Below are 18,287 nucleotides of genomic sequence, written 5' to 3'. Positions count from 1 at the left end.
TCGGTAAAAAGGGTTGAAAGGGTTGAGTAGAAAAATTGAAAAAGTAAAATGAGTTAGATAAATATTATTGGTTAAAATCTTGTTTAACACTCCTAGTCCCCTAAGAGGGTGCCCAATGGGGCTCGTCCCTCACTAGTCCGGCATGGAGAGACTAGTCTACACCATTGGGTGGGATAGGGCTGTAAACGGTTCGGTTCGGTTAGCTATAAATTTTGAACCGTTTTTCGGGTTTCGGTTCGGTTCGGTTAGTTAGAAATTTTGAACAGTTAAGTTCGGTTACCTGAAAATCGGTTACCCGAAAAAGTCGGTTAATTTCGGTTTTATTTTCGGTTAACCATTTATTAAAGTTATGCTAATATAAAGTTTAAGTTTTAATTACAATAGTCAATTTACATTGCATTAATTAATTTTTTTTATATAATAGTTATTTAACTATATTAATATTTGTTTTATAAATAAATACATTTTATCTAATTGTGAATTACTTTTTTCTAACGTTTTATTTATACAATGCAAGTTTCTATCTAAGAGTATCATGATTTACTACTTAAAATGTCTTTTATATGATATTACTAATGTTTTTTATAAATATCTTAAACAAAGTTAACAACTTTTCTTAAAAAAAGTATATATATATATAAATAAGAAAATTACTTATAATATTCAAAATTAATTATAGATTGTGAAAGAAAGTTAGTAAAATTGTTAATATCTTAGACAACAAATACAAAAGTTTAGCTAAAAAGATATGTAAATGATGTATTTATGGAATACATATATGTGTAAATATACATATATATGATTATATGTAGGTATATATCAAAATTCGGTTCGGTTCGGTTAACCGCGGGTAATGAATATTGAAAACCGTAACCGAACCGTTACACTTCGGTTTTTATGTATTCGCTTTTTTCGGGTTTCGATTTTTTCGGTTTCGGATCACGCGGTTCGGACCGGTTTTTCGGTTTTCCAATTCATTTCTTACACTCCTAGGATGGGACTAGTCTTCCACGCATCCTTGTGCTCATCCGGGTCATAGTCTTTGGGACGAGTATTTTTTTTTTTTTTTTTCTATCTACAAAATAGAAGAAAAAAAATTAATGGGTTAGTGAATTTTGAGGATTAGTCTTTGGGTTGTTTTTTTTTTTATGTGGTGGCGCTGACAGCGGACTGTCTGGTCTCACCATTGGGCACCCTCTAATATGCTAACTACCCAATTCAAACACACTGATACACTCACTCAGTCATCCGACAGAATCCATTGCTGCATGTAATCAACTTCAAAGATAAATGTTTTTTCATTTCCTTTTGACACTTATTTATAAATGGGCTTTGCAAATACAATATTGGTATGATTTTCCCTGAACATATATACATATATATATATATTAATTATCATTATTTTTATATATAACTTATTAATCTTGTTCATAGATTGTTCTTTTTTTGGAACTTAGGTTATGATTATAAAACTGGGTTTGTTTAGTTACAGTTTGGGATCATGAAAAGCCTTTTCCTTTATAATTTTCATTGTCACATTTGGGATCATGAATTACATTTCTTGGCAATTTTAATTTTTTGTGTAAGTTTTAAATGCTCTAGTTTGGTAATTATTATAGTGTAAAAGGTAATAACCAAATGGGGGCAATTAAAACTTTAATCATGGTAGTAGTTAGCAATTATGAACAGTGAAAACTTATGAAAATGGGTTGTTACATAATAACTTTGTACAGTATTAAAATGGATTAAGAACAAAAGTATTTTGGTATTGTATGGTAAAAAAAAACTACACTTTATAGTTGGTGTTATTAACCTGTTCTCTTTGTTGCTTGTGAGTTGCGGCTGAAACATTCCAATTTATTATTTGGGGTTTCTCAGTAATAATTGTTAACGTTGGGTAGAAATAAGACCGTCTACATTCCACCTTCTTCATACTCCACCAATAGCGGAATTTGCTGGAGTAGTTGTTGTCCATAAAACAAACTACAATGCTCTAAAGGGTTAAGATTCAAATTGTTGGAGAAAAGCTACCCCTCGAAAGTAAGTCAATCTGAGAGACGGCCCACGGCTGCCTCTCGAATCGGAACAATCTTGCACCTGTTTGTATTTAATCTACTTGAATATGATTAGTTGTACTTGACTCAGAAGGAAGTGCTTGTACTGTTTTCAATCAAACGTCTTTAGGCTTCTATTATACATATATATATATATATATATACCTATGATTTAAATTTTTATGAAATGAAAAATTTTTGGAAGTTTCTTACTGACTTCCTAATGACTGAATAACTTTTACAGGTAATGAAATAGACAAATAGTCTGTTAGAATATTTATAGTTTACTTAGCAATAGCGTTCCTACTGACATGGATGCTAATGCTGTTAAGTTGGAGCCAAATTTATATGGGATATCAGATCAATTAAAACAGCCAGATGTAGACCTTCGTTCAACATCACCAGTTTGTAAAGCACCTATAATTCGGCAGTTTTGGAAAGCCGGAGCTTACGATACTGAGTTTACTTCTAAAGCTGCAACTCAGTGTATCTTTCTGTCTCATTTTATACCTTGTGAAATTTATTCGGTTAACCAACAGACATTTCTTTTCTGTTTTGTCCATGTTTTTATGAATAATTAATGTTTTAAGTATGATTACTGTTTTGTATAAAAATAACAAATGTTTTAAGTATGATTAATGTTTTTACTTTTTAGTCAAGTATTTTTAATGACCCGGGATTAAGCTTTACCGAAATCGACCTATACTAGGTGAAGGGGTTGAAAGTTGTCACCTCTAGTCCCCTTCGCTTCTCTGTATGTATGTGTGCTGTTACATATAGTAGCATCTGGTTCATAAGTCTTGTGTTTTGCAGTGTTTACAAGCGAGCGTCTATAGGAACCAACAGATATATATGCTATTATGCGTTCTATCTGTTTCAAGCTAATGGGTTGCTTATATGATTTTCAGCTGGTTCGACATATCTACATATACACCCGAGATTTCTTCACTCAAATGCTACTTCTCACAAATGGGTTTTTGGTGGTATTTTGAGCTTCACCCTATCTATTTAAAGTGTATATTGGATCGCCATATTTGGTTAAATTGGAAGAAGTACCAAATGCAAGTGTAATAGCTGATTTGTTTTTGCAGCTGTAGCAGAGCTTATTGACAATGCCGTGGACGAGGTAAAATAGTCACTGCTCTTGTTAGACCTTTCGCATATCAGATTATATGATTACCTCATTAACTTTTTAGCCTAGGTTACCGGTATATTAAGTAATACTTGGCTTTAAAGGTTTGCCCTCATCCCATAAATGTTTGGCACTTGGCAGTGGAAAGATCATACATTCCATATGAGTAGATTCAGGTTATTATTTTTCCATACTGGTCATTGGCTCATAAAAATATAGCTAAACATAAAATAGACAATTGGGTCAGACAGGTTGAACTGGTTAAAAGATGCCTAAACTGAATTCTCTAATGCATACAATCTTCGGAATCTCTTTATTCGTATATCTAAGTATATAATGGTAATAGTATCTACTTATGTCATATATAATGTAGTACCTTTTATAAAATGCGGACAAAAAAGTGTTTGCAGTTCAACTCAACCCGGCCAATCTCGGCCTGCATAAAGTACCTGCATAAAGTATTACCCAGTTATGACCTGCTACCCAACTTTTCCGACCTGCACCTTTCTGCATATAACATTATTGATGACTAAAACTTATTCCTTATCTTGGGAGGTAGTTTGAGCGATGCTTGTGAGACCTTGGTGCAAGGTGGCATGTAAAAGATTCTGTAAATTCTGGATTCACAGATTCAAAACCATTTTATGTTCTATAAGAATTACATATTCTTTGACCTGCATTAATGGGCCATATGCCAAAGACGTACCTGCCTCTGTTGTATGTCATTTTATGACTTGTTTCGTTTCAATTTACTCCACATTTCCCATATGAGTTCTTATTTATGTGTAGATACAATATGGAGCCACCTATGTATATATAGATAAGACCTCAAACCCAAGAAATGGAACTTCGGCATTGCTAATTCAAGGTAGCATATATCTTCTCCGTTGATAATTTTTGTGATGTTTTGAAGTTTCCTGCTAGGCATATTTCTATTTTTACATACGTTAAATAGAATTTTGTGACATGAGCTTGTATATCCAAATTAGATGATGGAAATGGGATGGATCCACAAGCAATGCGCCGCTGTCTGAGTTTTGGATTTTCCGATAAGTCGTCAATATCAACGATTGGAAAGTGTAAGTTCCTGGTTCGAAAGCTGTAGAAGTACAACCTTTTTCTAGAGGTTGCAATTTTGACCGCTTTACTTATAAATTGGTCAATTTGGGTGTTGTCTTTCCCCCCAAATGAGCCAAGTTAAGCAATATATCTAGAAGGGAACAGGTTAAAAGTGTCAAAAGTTCATCATAAATGTATAGAACCTCTTATACCGTTGTGCTGTACTAACGTTGTTTTTGTAATTGTTATGACAAGTTAATTATGTCTAAGAATGGACAAAAACGTGTTTACGTATCGACCTAACGGACCCACTTTGTTTTTAGTTCTGATACAATCGTCCCAATCAAACCATCTGGCCTGTCCATCTTTCCACGTCTACTTTATCTTATTTAAATTTACTGACTTGTAGTTTTTCAGATGGAAATGGCTTCAAGACGAGTTCTATGAGGCTTGGAGCTGATGTCATAGTTTTCAGTCGCAGCGTTATTGGCAGGTGTTATTTTTCATTCTTGGCTTACTACTATAAATCATCAATGAGTATTCATATGTTTTCTTTTTGTATTGATTAAGTTGGCTCAATTTGATTGTTTATGCGATATGAACTTGCTTTCGAATCACATTTATTGCTTTACTTCAGTAATATTAATAAATATTGAATACTTTGTGCCATGAATGTGTCGTGCTTGCATTTCTGGACACTCATATGGACTTTGAGACTTTTTGTATGCTATCTCTGACAAAGCTTTTTTGCTCTTTTCTTCTTTGACTTATCCTTTTCTTATCATGATATTCTGTTTTGGGGCAGTCTTTTTGGGAATGGTGGCTATTAAATATAAGGGCAGTCATATGAATTAATGACAAGCCATATATATCATCTTGTTATTTTTAATGATCAGGAAAATGACCCAAAGCATTGGACTTCTATCATATACATTTTTGACTCGAGAGGGATATGACAGAATAGTAGTTCCTATGGTAAGACTTTCAGTTCCCGAGATCTTCTTATGCTGGCCTTGTTTGTTAGAAATTCCCGGCATCATTTTTCATTTCATCTAGGAGTTCTACCATAGTACCATGTGCAGGTTGAGTTCCGAGTTGAAATTGGTCATTTTTATTATTTGCTGGATTTGGTTGACCCCACCAACACTTTTGTGTCCAAATGTTTATATACAAGTTATGAGCTAATTATACAGAATCAATATTATTACAATAATAATATGGATCTCTGAATATAAAGATTTAGGAGGTTTTAATGTTTTATTCAATAATTTGGCTTTTAACCCATTTTCCTTTTAGCTGAAATTTATAGCTGATTCATTTGACCTGTTTGAGACAGAAGCACCCTAAATTAACCTATTAGTTACCAAATGAATTGAAATTGCCACCTCTAATCATACATAACCTGTGCTTATATACTTAGGAAAATGATTTATCAACCTAATGATCAACCTAATAACATGATGATGACATTTGGCATAATCAAAGGAAGATATTTGGAGAGAGAATGAGTGGATTACACATGTTAAGTGATAAAAGAATTAGGTTGATTTGTTAGGTTGATATATCATTACTCACTTACTTAAGTTCTCTTTAAAATCCAGGTCCACTACGAGTTGAACTACGTTACAGGATCTTTTGATTTCCTGCAATCAGATAACTTCAATTTAAATCTTTCCATGCTGTTGCAATGGTCTCCATATTCAACACAAGAGAAACTACTAGAACAAGTAAGCTTGGCCTCCATCATTATTGTACTTCTCAGTCTTTCATCATTTTTCAAACCATTCAATATGACCTAGCAATAGTATTTAGTACTTTCCTTGTGACATAATGCTCTCTGTATGACCACCCATCTCATAGTTATTAGCATAGTTGTCAAAAGCCATCGCCTTGTGCGCATAGGCCCTAGGCCCAGGCGATTTCACCTAACCGCATCAAAACCCTAAGCCCAAGGCCCACTAAGAAAAGGCGCCTTTCTTGAGTTTATCATTATTTTAATTAATAATATAAGGTATATTAAACATATATATCCAAAATATTTCATTGAATTACCTTTTATATTACGTATACCTCTCAATATATATCACAAAATATATTCATCACTGGAAGGTATTTTATGTTTACTTCTATTTTGAACAATCTAGTTTTAAGATTTTCTGTTGTCAATTTGTGAACAATTTGTTTTCAAGCTTTTGATTAAATGGAATATTGGTTTTTGATTGCTAAAGTTCAATTTCGATGGCGTTTGTGTTTTTTTAATAAGTGCGCCTTTTCTTTCCCAGTCCTGCGCTTTTTTTGCGCATCTCGCCTAGGCCATATTCGATGCCTTTGCGCATTGAGGGCCCCCTGCGCCCTTGACAACTATGGTTATTAGGTGTCACCATGAATGTCACATAATATAAGAGTGCTCTTTTTTCTTCCTTGTGGTCAAAAGTGAGACAACCAAATGCGAGCGAATTTGGGTAAGTATATTATTAAATGGTAACAAACATATTGATAAGTTCCAACTCCTGACATGGTGAGTAACTATGTTAAGTTTGTTGCTTGGAAATTTCTTTTTTTTTGAAACGTAACAAGGTTTTCTTATTTGTAGTTTGAAGACATTGGTCCTCATGGCACAAAAGTCATCGTATACAATTTATGGCTTGACAAGGACGGGACTATGGAGCTTGATTTTGATTCGGAACCTGAGGTTTTTGATGCACTCTTATTTCATTTCATGCATATAGAATGGAGAATAAGGTTATCAGCTGTGTGCTTGAATATATCTGATATATACCACAGGACAGAACCAAGTTGGGAGAATTTTCTATGAACCCTTCCATATGGAAATAAAGAAATACAGGACTAAAGGACATGTAGTGTATTTCATTTTTTAAATCCATTTGTTTTTTATCTGAATGATTTTAACTAGTTCATAAAACAAACAATTAAATGCTGGTTTCCCTATTTTATATGGGCAAGTATTTCCTGGCATGATTTCTCATTGCTTAATTTGCTTTAGGATATTCGTATTACCCGGGATGCACTTGGCAAAATGAAAGATGGTACTCGCCAAGAAGCTAGTGAACGACACATTGCCAATCAACTCCGTTATTCTCTCCGTGTGAGTTGATGTGCTACAATTTGATCTTATATGTAGGGTTTTGATAATGATAGTCCTAAGGCTGTCATTAAGACCACTGCACGTGGAGTACAATCATTCTTGCATGTTAAAAGACAACCCTTAGGGCTGTCATGATCAAAACTCTTGGTCCCTTATATTTAGATGTATTATCTAACTTCTTATGTATAACATTCTGAAATTGCTATACGTTATCCTGTTACAGGCATACTTATCCATTTTGTACTTGAAGTTACCGGAAACATTTGCGATAGTATTACGTGGGAAAACCGTCCTATATCATAATGTCGCTACAGACTTGAAGTACCCAGAATATATCATGTATAGAACTCCCGAGGTTGATCTAATTAAATGGATACTTGAATGTGATATACTTTTCAAGGAATGAATATAAGGTTAACTCCATAAAAAGGCGAACGAACTTTGGTTCAATTTTTATTCCAGCTACCAGTTCTGTTTGTACTGTAAAAAACCCCTTAGATTATAAACTTTGGCTCAATTTTTATTTCAGCTACCAATTCTATTTGCATTGTAAAAAAACCCCTTAGATTTTAAACTTTCTATTTGAGGTAATACTTAACCTGAACTACCCATCATAGAAAGGTTGGCGTTTTTTTTTATGATTATTTGAATTTTATGTTTGAGGGTTTTTACCAAAAAAATTGGCAGTTTGAAATTTTTAGTAGTTTTTTACAAATAGTTACCTGAAATGGAAGCTGGAGTAAAGTTGGTTACCGTTTTATGCAATTAACCTTGTTCTATATTGTTTCTTTTAGGAAAACAGTTAATGAGGTTGAAACAAACACACTGACCTGATGTACCATCTTATCAACTCAGGGTCCAATAGTTACAACGATCGGTTTTGTCAAAGAGGCTCCACGTGTCAATGTCCACGGATTTAATGTCTACCACAAAAATCGTCTGATCCTGGTGATCACTACCTTCTCTTTATTTAAACAGATTTAAACTGCTTCCTGTGATTTTCAAGTTAACAGAGGCTCTACTGATCTAAAAAGTTATGTTAACATCATCTAAATTGAGGTGGAAGAATTTACGGGCTGCTTAGGTTGATCAAGTGTCTAATGGTTCATGTTGTTACGGGCCAATGCTAGTCAGGGTTAAACAGAAGCACCCTGTGTCAAATCTTTATAGGTTTTTTGGTTAATGTAACACCCCATCGTTGGCGGAAACATGAGGTGTCATGAAAAGTACAGCACGACATGGAATTACATAGATACTGCTATATGAAATAAAATATAATGAATATATTCCCAAAACATGAGTTCAAAGTCATAACGATGCTAGAACAGCTCAATACAATAAGTCCATCTACATGATAGTCCAAGGCATGTAGCCTTAAAGTCTGACAATAAGCAATGGAGCATAATCTCCGAAGTCCAGTCCTAGCATAAAAGTCTTTATCCCTGATTAGTCTGAGTACCTGAAAAGTATACTAAGATATGTCAACACAAAGGTTGGTGAGTTCGTAGGTTTTAGTCAAAAAGTCTAGTCAAGAAATAAGTCTTTTGTCGATTCTTTTAAGTCAAAATAAGTATTTGTTCAATATATAATGAGCAGAGTTACGCCATATAAGTCAAGTAAGTCTCAAGTCCAAGTCTCAAAGTCTCAAGTCTCAAGTCTCAATGTCCAAGGTACTCAATGTACCTAAAGTACTCAAAGTCTCAATGTCTCCAAGTCCGGCCTTACGGTACCTGCCTTAGTCCATAGTCTCAAGTCTCCAATAGATAAAAGCACGTCAAATAAGCACGTCATAAAGCACAACAACAAACACATAATCACACACATACAACAAGACAGAAGCACGTCAAATGACATAAGTAACTCTATACGCACAGGCTCAATATTGAACATAAACAGAAATCGACAAAACTGTTTAAAAAGAAAAAGTATACTTTTCACCCCAAAACCTGTAATAAAAAGGGGCTACGAAACTCACCTGAAAGCAGCACAAATATAGATATCCTAGATCAACGAACAAGAATACGAACAGTCAGATACACCTGAAATAAGCTCACTATTTGTCCAAAAGTCCTACATTGTCTACAAGTCACCCAGTAAGTACTTACTTAATTGCACAAGTCCATGTCGTATACTAGTGTCTTAGGAAATGCCATTATGTCTCGTCAAATGCCATAATATATATATATATATTATATATATATATATATATATATATATAATAGTTATGTTGTCCTTATAGATTGTCCAAATGAAATAATCTTTTAATAATGTCACATTTTAATGTCTATATCACGTCAAGTCCTCCTATGGAAAGTCTGTATGGAATATGTTAAGTCCGATAGTCATTGATTATTGTTATACCTTTAAGTCCATTAATCTTTATATTTATATAAAAAAAAATATATATATATATATATATATTCAATGTCCTTATTAAATCGATGATATATATGTTTAGGTCCATGTTAAATTGATTCTTGTATATATATAAATACATAAGTCCATATCACTTCGATATTACGACAATTTTTGATTCAATTATAAGCACGGCTCGAAATGACTAATCATAATTAACTTTGCCCAAGAAACCTTAATTTTGACTTTTGACTAGAAAACATTAATTTTGACTTAATCAAATCTAAAATCAATTTTGACTTTAACCAAAAATCCACATCAAACCGAAATAATACCTAAACTAACAACAAATCTGATTTTTGAACCCAAAATCATAATCCGGCAGATTTGACCGGCGTTGACTGACTAGAAAACAGCTTTGACCAGCTTTGACCGACCCGAATAACACATTTTTAGACCAAATTCACCAAAGACAATTCGGATCTAAGTAATATCTAACCAAAATAACCAAGAACAAGTCTAAATCTAACCCAAAAACAACCAAAATAATTCGAGATTTACTTATTATCCACGGATTTAAATAATTCCGTTTTGTAGTCATAAGTACAAGAACCGAAAAAAAAATCAAGTTACAACCTCGAATCCAACCAAGAACAAAGATTTCGGACCAAAAGGGTTTCGATTTGAAGATTTCGGGTAAAAGGTTTTCGGATTCCACAAGATTTCGCATCAAAGAACCCGGATTTAAAGGATTTCGGGTATATATAACCGAAATATATATAACTCTAGTCAAAAACTCGGATCTATATGTACATGTATAATCACAACCGATTTATATATGTATTTTGTCTAGATTTCGGTTACATATATATATATATACACGAACTCAAAAACGACTTATATATACATATATGAAACTTTTCGGATCCATATATATATATACATGGCCGAATTATATACACGAACCCATTTATAAGTAAACACATCAAGTTTGCCACCTCTAAATCAAAACTTCAATAACTATCATTCTTTAGGTCCCACAGTTACATATTCTGATCAATGACACATAATCTGCATTTCTTTGTTCTTCCTTACAGCCATATTGTCCCATGGTTAGCTTTTCTGGAAATAGAGGGAGAGGTGTAGTTGGTACGTTTTTAGATTTTTTTGGTCTCTAATGAAAACTAGTTGGTGTCTAATCACACAAAGGCTCTTTGCAGGTATCCTTGAAGCAAATTTTATCGAGCCTACTCATGATAAGCAGGATTTTGAGAAAACTTCTATCTTCCAAAAACTTAAGCATCGGTTGAAAGAAATGACATGGGAGTATTGGTAAGTAATAACATTTATATGCAAGGTTGTAAATATCGCTTTCGGTATCGTATCGCCGACCCCCGATAAGTGATATATCGGATATATCGAGGATATCGGTACCCTAAATTGTAAAGGAATTTATCTAATATATATATATATATATATACTAACAATATATACAATTTGTGTTTTATAAATGTATATATTGTTAGTATATATATAAATGTTAGTATATACAATAAATTTATCTAAAATTTATACCCTATTACTTATTTTAACCCTTTTTTTTAAGTCAACTTTTTTTGTTGACCGATATATGGCCAATATTGACCGATAAGTGCCGAGTTTGACCGAAATTTGACCAAAGCGATAAGCTGGCCCGATAACCCACTTTTCGTATCAGTTGAAGGCCGATATCCGATATATCACCCGGCCGATATTTGCAACACTAATTATATGTTAAAAATAACATAACAGTTTCAAAAGTCGGTCTCCGATGACGAGTACAAAAAACCAAACTGGTTATTGATCTTGGAGTTTATTTTAAAATTGGTTCTTGTTTTAATTGTTTCTTGTACCAATCGAAATGGAAACAGAAGTGAATTTTTTTTAAAGTTATTCAACTGATGACCTTCTATATTATCTTAATAGTATTATTATAAGAAAAAGGAATTGGAAGAAAAGCTTACTATTGACCGGCATGAAGATTTTCTAGCTTTCAATTGGAGTTAAAATTTCTACTATTTATTAAAGTTTATTAAAATTTACAAAAGATAGATATGTTACATCAAAACTCCATCTCTAGAAATAAATAGAGGCAAACCTCCCACATATAAATAAGTGATAAGAGAGAAATGAAAGAGGAGAAAATGAATCAAATCAAGTATATCATTTCATTCGTTCATTGTTACATTTATAATAGGGTTTAACCGCGCTTCAGCAACCTTGTAACCAGCTGTTAGGATTATAATGTGCACACACACACACACACAAGGAAGAAGGAAGGACACGAGAGATTTAACGTATCTTACACTAAAAAGTGTGTACTAATACACAGGGAGAAACTTATATATATATATATATATAGGCTACAAAATTAGGGTTTAATTCTTGTTCCCCAAGTAACTAATAAAACCAGGACTAATTTTTAATTAAGATCGGCAGCCTTAAGTCCTTTTAGTGGGCCAGTTTTCTTAGCTCAATCGAATGAGTATTTCTAACCAACTATTACCAATTGTTACACTTTGTCCCCCTTCACTTACAACTTGCTAAAAGAGTACTAAAATCTTATTTTATACGTAACAATACCCTCCACTTAACATGATTTTTGTCATCAAACATGGAATTTCGGAAACCTGCATTTACATCACTCGGATACTCCCAAGTTGTTGGCAATTCTTCCAAGTGTACTAGTACCTTCATGGCTGCCTTGTTTCCTTTCTTCACCATGTGTCTTCCGATGACTGCTCGTGGTTGGAACATAAATCGCTCCCCTTGTGGTAAAGGCATAGTAGGTGTAGTTGACCCATTAGCTCTTTTTAACAAAGAAACATGGAATGTAGGGTGGATTTGTGCATCTGGAGGCAAGTCCAACTTATAGGCAACCCTGCTTATCCTCTGCAATACTAGAAAAGGATCAAAGTACTTAAGGTATAATTTCTAGTTGTGGTGCTTGTGATTTTTCAATGATTGTTGAGCAAATGGGTGTAACTTCACATACACCCAATCTCCAACTAAAACTCCCGATTTGTTCAGTTCCTATTTTCCAATTGCTTCATCCTGTTTCTTGTAGCCTCCAAAGTTCCTTTCAACTTCTTTATCATGCCTTGTTTTCTATGCAACTCCTCCAGGTATCACCAAGTATGTAGGGTATGTGAATGTTGGGCTTAATGCCAAGTAATGTTTCATTGTAGTATTATACAGCCAAAGGAACCGACTTCACCCATGTCAAAGGGTCATCCATACACATGCCTCTCAAATAGGATTCCACATACCTATTCACGACTTCTATTTGAGATTGGGGGTGATAAGCTGAAGACATAGCCAATTGTACTCCCTGTAGTCTTATAAACTCTTGCCAAATGTTGCTTATAGGATCTCTATCAGATACAATCATAGCAGCACTACCATGAATCTTGAACTTATTGTATAAAAGCACCTTGGCTACTATGGATGCTGTAAAGGGATGGCTCAAAAGCAAAAAATGACCATGTTTTCTGAGTCTATCCACTACTTTAACACTGTATCCTTCTCTTGCACCCTGAGTAACCTAAAATTGAAGTCCATAGAAATATCACCGAATATTTAGGAAGTCGTAATAGTTGTAGAAGACCTGGTTTAGCCACATTGTCATACTTTGATCTTTGGTAATTTGAGCACTCCTTAGCAAACTATTCCACTTGCTTTGTGGCATCTTTTCCAATAGAACTATTATTTCACCCTCTTTACAGTTGGGATCATATGCTTTGTGGCATCTTTTCCAATAGAACTATTATTTCACCCTCTTTACAGTTGGGATCATACTTGAATGACCACCCATAGTAGAAGAATGAAATAAAGAAATGACATTTCTTTTGAGAGATTGGTCCTTAGGATTCAACAACTTGCTTTTCTTGTCAACTAACCATCCCATGATCTATTAGGAACCATTGTCCCTTGTTCCAACTTGATGAGCTTTATTCAATTTATAGTTGTCCGCCATGATCAGTTAATTTTGTCCCACACAATACACAATCAATGGAACTTAAACCCATTTGTAACAAAGCTATACCCAATCTGGATAATGCATCATTTACTCCCATATTGTGGAAAATATGTCTGCTGCAATGGAGTGACAATCTTTTGTTCCAATAGGTGTTTCAAACTTTGATGATTTGTATTAATCACAAATTGTTTGCTAGCCTTATATTTATGCCACTTCAATAAGAATAGCTGATAGCTCTTTTTCATAGACTGATAAGCTTTGTTGTCTAATTGATAATGCTTTGCTAATAAAAGCTAAAGAATGACCTTATTGCAGAAGACTGCACCTATTCCCTTAGCAGATGCATGTTTCAATAATGAAAGTATTTGTGAAATCTGGTTGCTGGACTACTCAAAGCCTCTTTGAGTTGTTCAAATGCAATTAGAGCCTCTATAGTCCATTTATAACCTTCTTTCTTCAATAATTCAGTCAAGGGCTTTGCTATTACTTCAAAACTCCTCATGAATCACCTGTAATACCCTGCTAGTCCTAACAATCCTTTTAATTGCTTGACATTGGTGGGACTGCGCCATTCCTGGATTGCCCCAATTTTTGGTGGATATGTAGACATACCTTCCTGCGTTATTACATGTCCCATATACTCCACTTTACCTCCTGCAACATTTGGACTTTGTTTCCTTTGGTAGGTTGTGTCTCATAAGCTTCAAAACTCCTCCTAAATCCTCGATGTGTTGTGTCCAACTACTGCTATACACTAAAATGTCATAAAAAATACAAAGCACATTTCCTTATTCAATTGCTATAACTTCTATCTTTAGAAAAATCATAATGGATTCATATTGATCATACATTAACAATTATACACTTAGTTAAAACTAATTTTGTTATTATGCTACTAAGATTAGAATGTAGCTGTTAAGTTTCAAGGGTATCAATTCACATCAAAATTATGAAATAAATATAGGGAATTCAACTTACATTATGGATAAGAGGAGTGTATCAATCAACTATTTCAGAAATAAAATATTCAAAGTTTTTAATATGATTAGTTTCACCTACCTGGCTGTATACATGGGACTAAAATCTGGTATCTTTTGAGCTATAAAATCCCAAGTTTGTATACAGTTTATGGTCCGGGTTAGAACCAAATTGCTTTAGGTTGTTTAAGCTCTCAGTATTGGTAGATTTTCGGTTCTATTGTCGTCCTAACCCCTGATGAATATATACTTCTAGACAATTATATTGGTAAAATTTGAATATGCTCCTTTTCCCCAATACTGCAGGGATTACCATTGTGGACTGATTGGCTATAAATTTATTACAAAGCCACGGCCCCCATCAGCCACTCCGGGTGCCTCTAATTTTGTGTATCAGCATGGTACAGAACAAAATGTTCCCATGAGGAAATACTATGGTGCTGGTGGTTCAACTAGAAAACCACCAATGATAACCAGCATAAATACCAAGGCTGCTTTTGAATCAAAATCTTTGCCAAAACCAGTAGAACCTTTCATCTCTAGAGGTTTTCAAGACGGTGAGAAGTCTTAAATGAATATTATAAAGTGTGTTCTGAATCTTAATGCCTGTACTTTCATTGCAAACTAACCTGAAATTGGCTGTGTATGATTCTCTTTTTGTTTTACATGCTTATTTTACCTTGTGCTTTTTTTAGAAGGGTCAAACTTAAAGAGAAAATCAAGTGTTCAACCTACGATGCTCAAATCAAAGCCTCGGATGGAGGTTGACGCTAACAAAGGAGTTGATCTGGTAAGACTGAAACCGCTGGCTCAATGTAGAGTTGCCAAAGTGGGCTGGTTGGGTAACAAGTCAAGCGGAAATTTTTTGTACGGGTTTGGGGGCTGACATGAAACAGTTTTCAAGGTGATATCTTTAATTCACCCATTTGACATGTTAGAGATTAACACATTACCTGGATTAGCCATTGATAAGTGGGTCAAAATTGCTACCTCTTCTACGTAGTATTAGTTCAATCAAGATTATACTATAGTAAAAAGGTTTTTTAACATCATATTGTTGTTCTTTTGTAGCCTGGTTTGGTCAACTCACGTGAAGCAGCACAGGTGTTTAAAGAGAACAGAAAGCTTCGAGCCCAGTAAGTATTCTCTACATATGCTCTGCAAGCAACCAAACACTTAATATTACTTCTCTGTTATTTTTGCTTTTTTTAAAAATCTTGGTGATTCCAACTTAAGTACACGTGTCCAAATTGGCGAGTTGGGCTACGGGTCAAAACGGGTACTTGTTTGGTATGCTTTGGGTTGACTTGAAACATTTTTTGCCTTTATTTATTTACCTGGTAATAAGGTTTAGGTATGCTGTGGGTTAACTTGAAACACTTGTTGGCTGTGTTTATTTACTGGTAATAAGTTTGCATGTCGAAATTTTAGATTATCAATTTGATTCTTTAGCGATGACACATGTCCTGGATCGACCCATTGATGATTAAATTGGTGTAAATGGCTACTCCTAGCGCTATTGGAACTCTACTTTTATAGTGGTTACCGTGTTCATTGTTTCAGATGTGCTGAATATGAGAAGGCAGAAGAACAACTTAAGGTCAAGGTAATTTTTCTCTTTTCAATATACAGATACTGTTTTGTATCTGGCACCTCGGTTTTTATTTTCTCGTTTTTGAGGGTCCATTCATGTTTGTTTTATCATACTCAATACTCACGCCTTCATTTCACCTTGCACTAAGACATAATGATGATACAGAAATGTTAATTCTCTAAACAATTAACAGCTTCTAGATGGGTGTAGGATTGTTATAGGTATAATATTTTTATTTTCCTTATGGTGTTTCTTACTTTTTAGTCAACTAGTGTACATTCCTGAGCTGTCTTCCAGGTTTTTTTCCATCTCTTTTGGTGTTCAGTTCTGATCTGGACCTTTTGGGTGTCTAAATTTGTACATGTGTTGTAAATTTGTATCCTTGGACTACTAGTGATTTTGCTAGTAGTTTATATATATATATATATATATATACATCTCTGCCTTTCAAAAAAAAAAAAGTCAACTAGTGTACATGGTTCTTGCAAAACATCTGCTCCATGTGAACTGTGCGGTGTGACCCTCATAAGAACTGATAGCACCCAACTAAATTTGAATTGAAATCTGCATATCATGTCGGGCTTTGACAGCTAGACCAATCTAAGATTGGGCAGAGTTACCCACCATCAATATTGTTCGTTTATTCAAAATTATCAATCATTATTATCTCAAAGTTGATTATGGAAGTTATTATTACAATGATGATGATTATGTTGGGCTGCTTCTAAATCAGTAAACTCGTTTCGTATCCCTTTTTGTTAAAAATAACCATCTAACCCAACACCCTTGTGTATCAATTTTCAAAGGGATTTTCATTTGAACAGTAATTCGGGGGTACATTTGTCTTTTACCACAATGAATTTGTCTTCTACCATGAAACCACAACCAATTAAAATTAAAAAAAGGGGGTATTATCAGCGGGTGCCGCTGATGACGCCGTCTTTTGCCCGTCTCCATGAAACCAGGGCCGTTGTCACCATGTTAGCATCATTTTAAAGCCCTGAACAATATATCTTCACATACATAAGCTGCATTTTCCACTCCAATTTTTTTATTTTTGGTTTTATGCATTGTTGGCAGGTGATGCAGCTTAAAATGGAACTAGGAATAGCCCAAAAAGAGTATGCTCATGTTTTGGCTGAGTTGCAGGACTTGCAGAAGTGAAGGGGGAACAACTGTGCAAGTGTTTGATTAACTTAGTGTGTATAGTATCATTGTTATTTTATAGGCGGCACATTTATTTCGAGCCTCTAACTGCTAAATTGTTACCGTAGATGAAAACTAAGGTCTGTAATAGTTTGTTGTTGTCGCTGTCTTGAATAAAATGTTGTATATTATCATCAATTTTTTGACTTTGCTACTTTCACAAACCAGTCATCAAATTTATAAACTAAACTATCTCAACAAATTTGAAGTGGAACATCCAATTTACCACCAAGTTGTAGATCCCTGATCTCTGCAAGCCTCTTCCTTATTCTCTGTGTTGAGTCATGCTCTAAAGCCATTGTTTTTGCTTTTACTCTTCATTTAAACTGGTAAATTGATAATCTTTTCTAGATTTAGATTATCAACGATAGTGTGTACTGGGTATTTCTTAACTCTAGTGTGCCTAATCGAGATATCCCGTTTTACTCTATACTTAATTGTATTTGTTAATTACGACTATTATTTGAAGAAACCACCGAAGTTGGTGAGATCCAAAGAGCTAAATTTAACCATTAGATCAACAATCATTAATGGTTAAGATTAAAAGCAAACTTACACATGGAAGGGTCTCTAATCATCTTCATCGTCAGATGTAATCACCGGTGACATCTCCGGTTATCATCTTCAATTACAATGATATTTGAGTCTTGAACTTTCAATTATATATATCTTTTTGTTTAACATCCGTTTCACTTTATTTTGATTAGGGTCTTTAACTTCTTTTAAAAATTTTTTATTGTCATATTTATTTTATTATTGCTACATATTATGTTCCGTAAAATATAT

The 18,287-nt window shown here is 34.1% G+C and overlaps 1 protein-coding gene across 4 annotated transcripts; it reads left to right on the top strand.

The window, feature by feature from the left end:
- The first annotated feature begins 1,149 nt into the window (after positions 1-1,149).
- On the top strand, positions 1,150-17,639 carry LOC122606972 (protein MICRORCHIDIA 6-like). 4 transcript variants are annotated; one of them, XM_043779880.1, is made up of 20 exons: positions 1,167-1,349; positions 2,387-2,540; positions 2,963-3,037; positions 3,146-3,180; positions 3,976-4,054; positions 4,176-4,265; positions 4,663-4,738; positions 5,142-5,220; positions 5,847-5,972; positions 6,839-6,937; positions 7,250-7,351; positions 7,575-7,706; positions 8,207-8,299; positions 10,804-10,855; positions 10,927-11,038; positions 15,008-15,258; positions 15,400-15,491; positions 15,773-15,837; positions 16,265-16,307; positions 17,376-17,639. In XM_043779880.1, exons 1-20 carry the CDS (start codon positions 1,326-1,328, stop codon positions 17,457-17,459), a joined length of 1,863 nt encoding a protein of 620 aa, XP_043635815.1. In that variant the 5' UTR covers positions 1,167-1,325; the 3' UTR covers positions 17,460-17,639. The 4 variants fall into 4 exon arrangements, with proteins under 4 accessions (XP_043635817.1, XP_043635815.1, XP_043635813.1 ...); XM_043779878.1 differs by having other exon boundaries at positions 1,170-1,349; positions 15,397-15,491; XM_043779879.1 differs by lacking the exon at positions 1,167-1,349 and adding an exon at positions 1,709-2,040 and having other exon boundaries at positions 2,299-2,540; positions 15,397-15,491.
- The last annotated feature ends 648 nt before the right edge of the window (positions 17,640-18,287 follow it).

This window comes from Erigeron canadensis, chromosome 7 (assembly GCF_010389155.1).
Source record: "Erigeron canadensis isolate Cc75 chromosome 7, C_canadensis_v1, whole genome shotgun sequence".
NCBI lineage: Eukaryota > Viridiplantae > Streptophyta > Magnoliopsida > Asterales > Asteraceae > Erigeron > Erigeron canadensis.
The sequence above is the reverse complement of the archived record's forward strand: the minus strand, read 5'-3'. Positions and strand labels throughout refer to the sequence as shown.

Bases quoted from the DNA above. Each gene is read 5' to 3' on its own strand.
- LOC122606972 (XM_043779878.1), top strand. From the start codon at position 1,326: ATGGGCTTTGCAAATACAATATTG. The intron at 15,259-15,396 runs GTGAGAAGTCTT...TGCTTTTTTTAG, and splicing joins CTCTAGAGGTTTTCAAGACG to AAGGGTCAAACTTAAAGAGA. The intron at 16,308-17,375 runs GTAATTTTTCTC...CATTGTTGGCAG, and splicing joins AAGAACAACTTAAGGTCAAG to GTGATGCAGCTTAAAATGGA.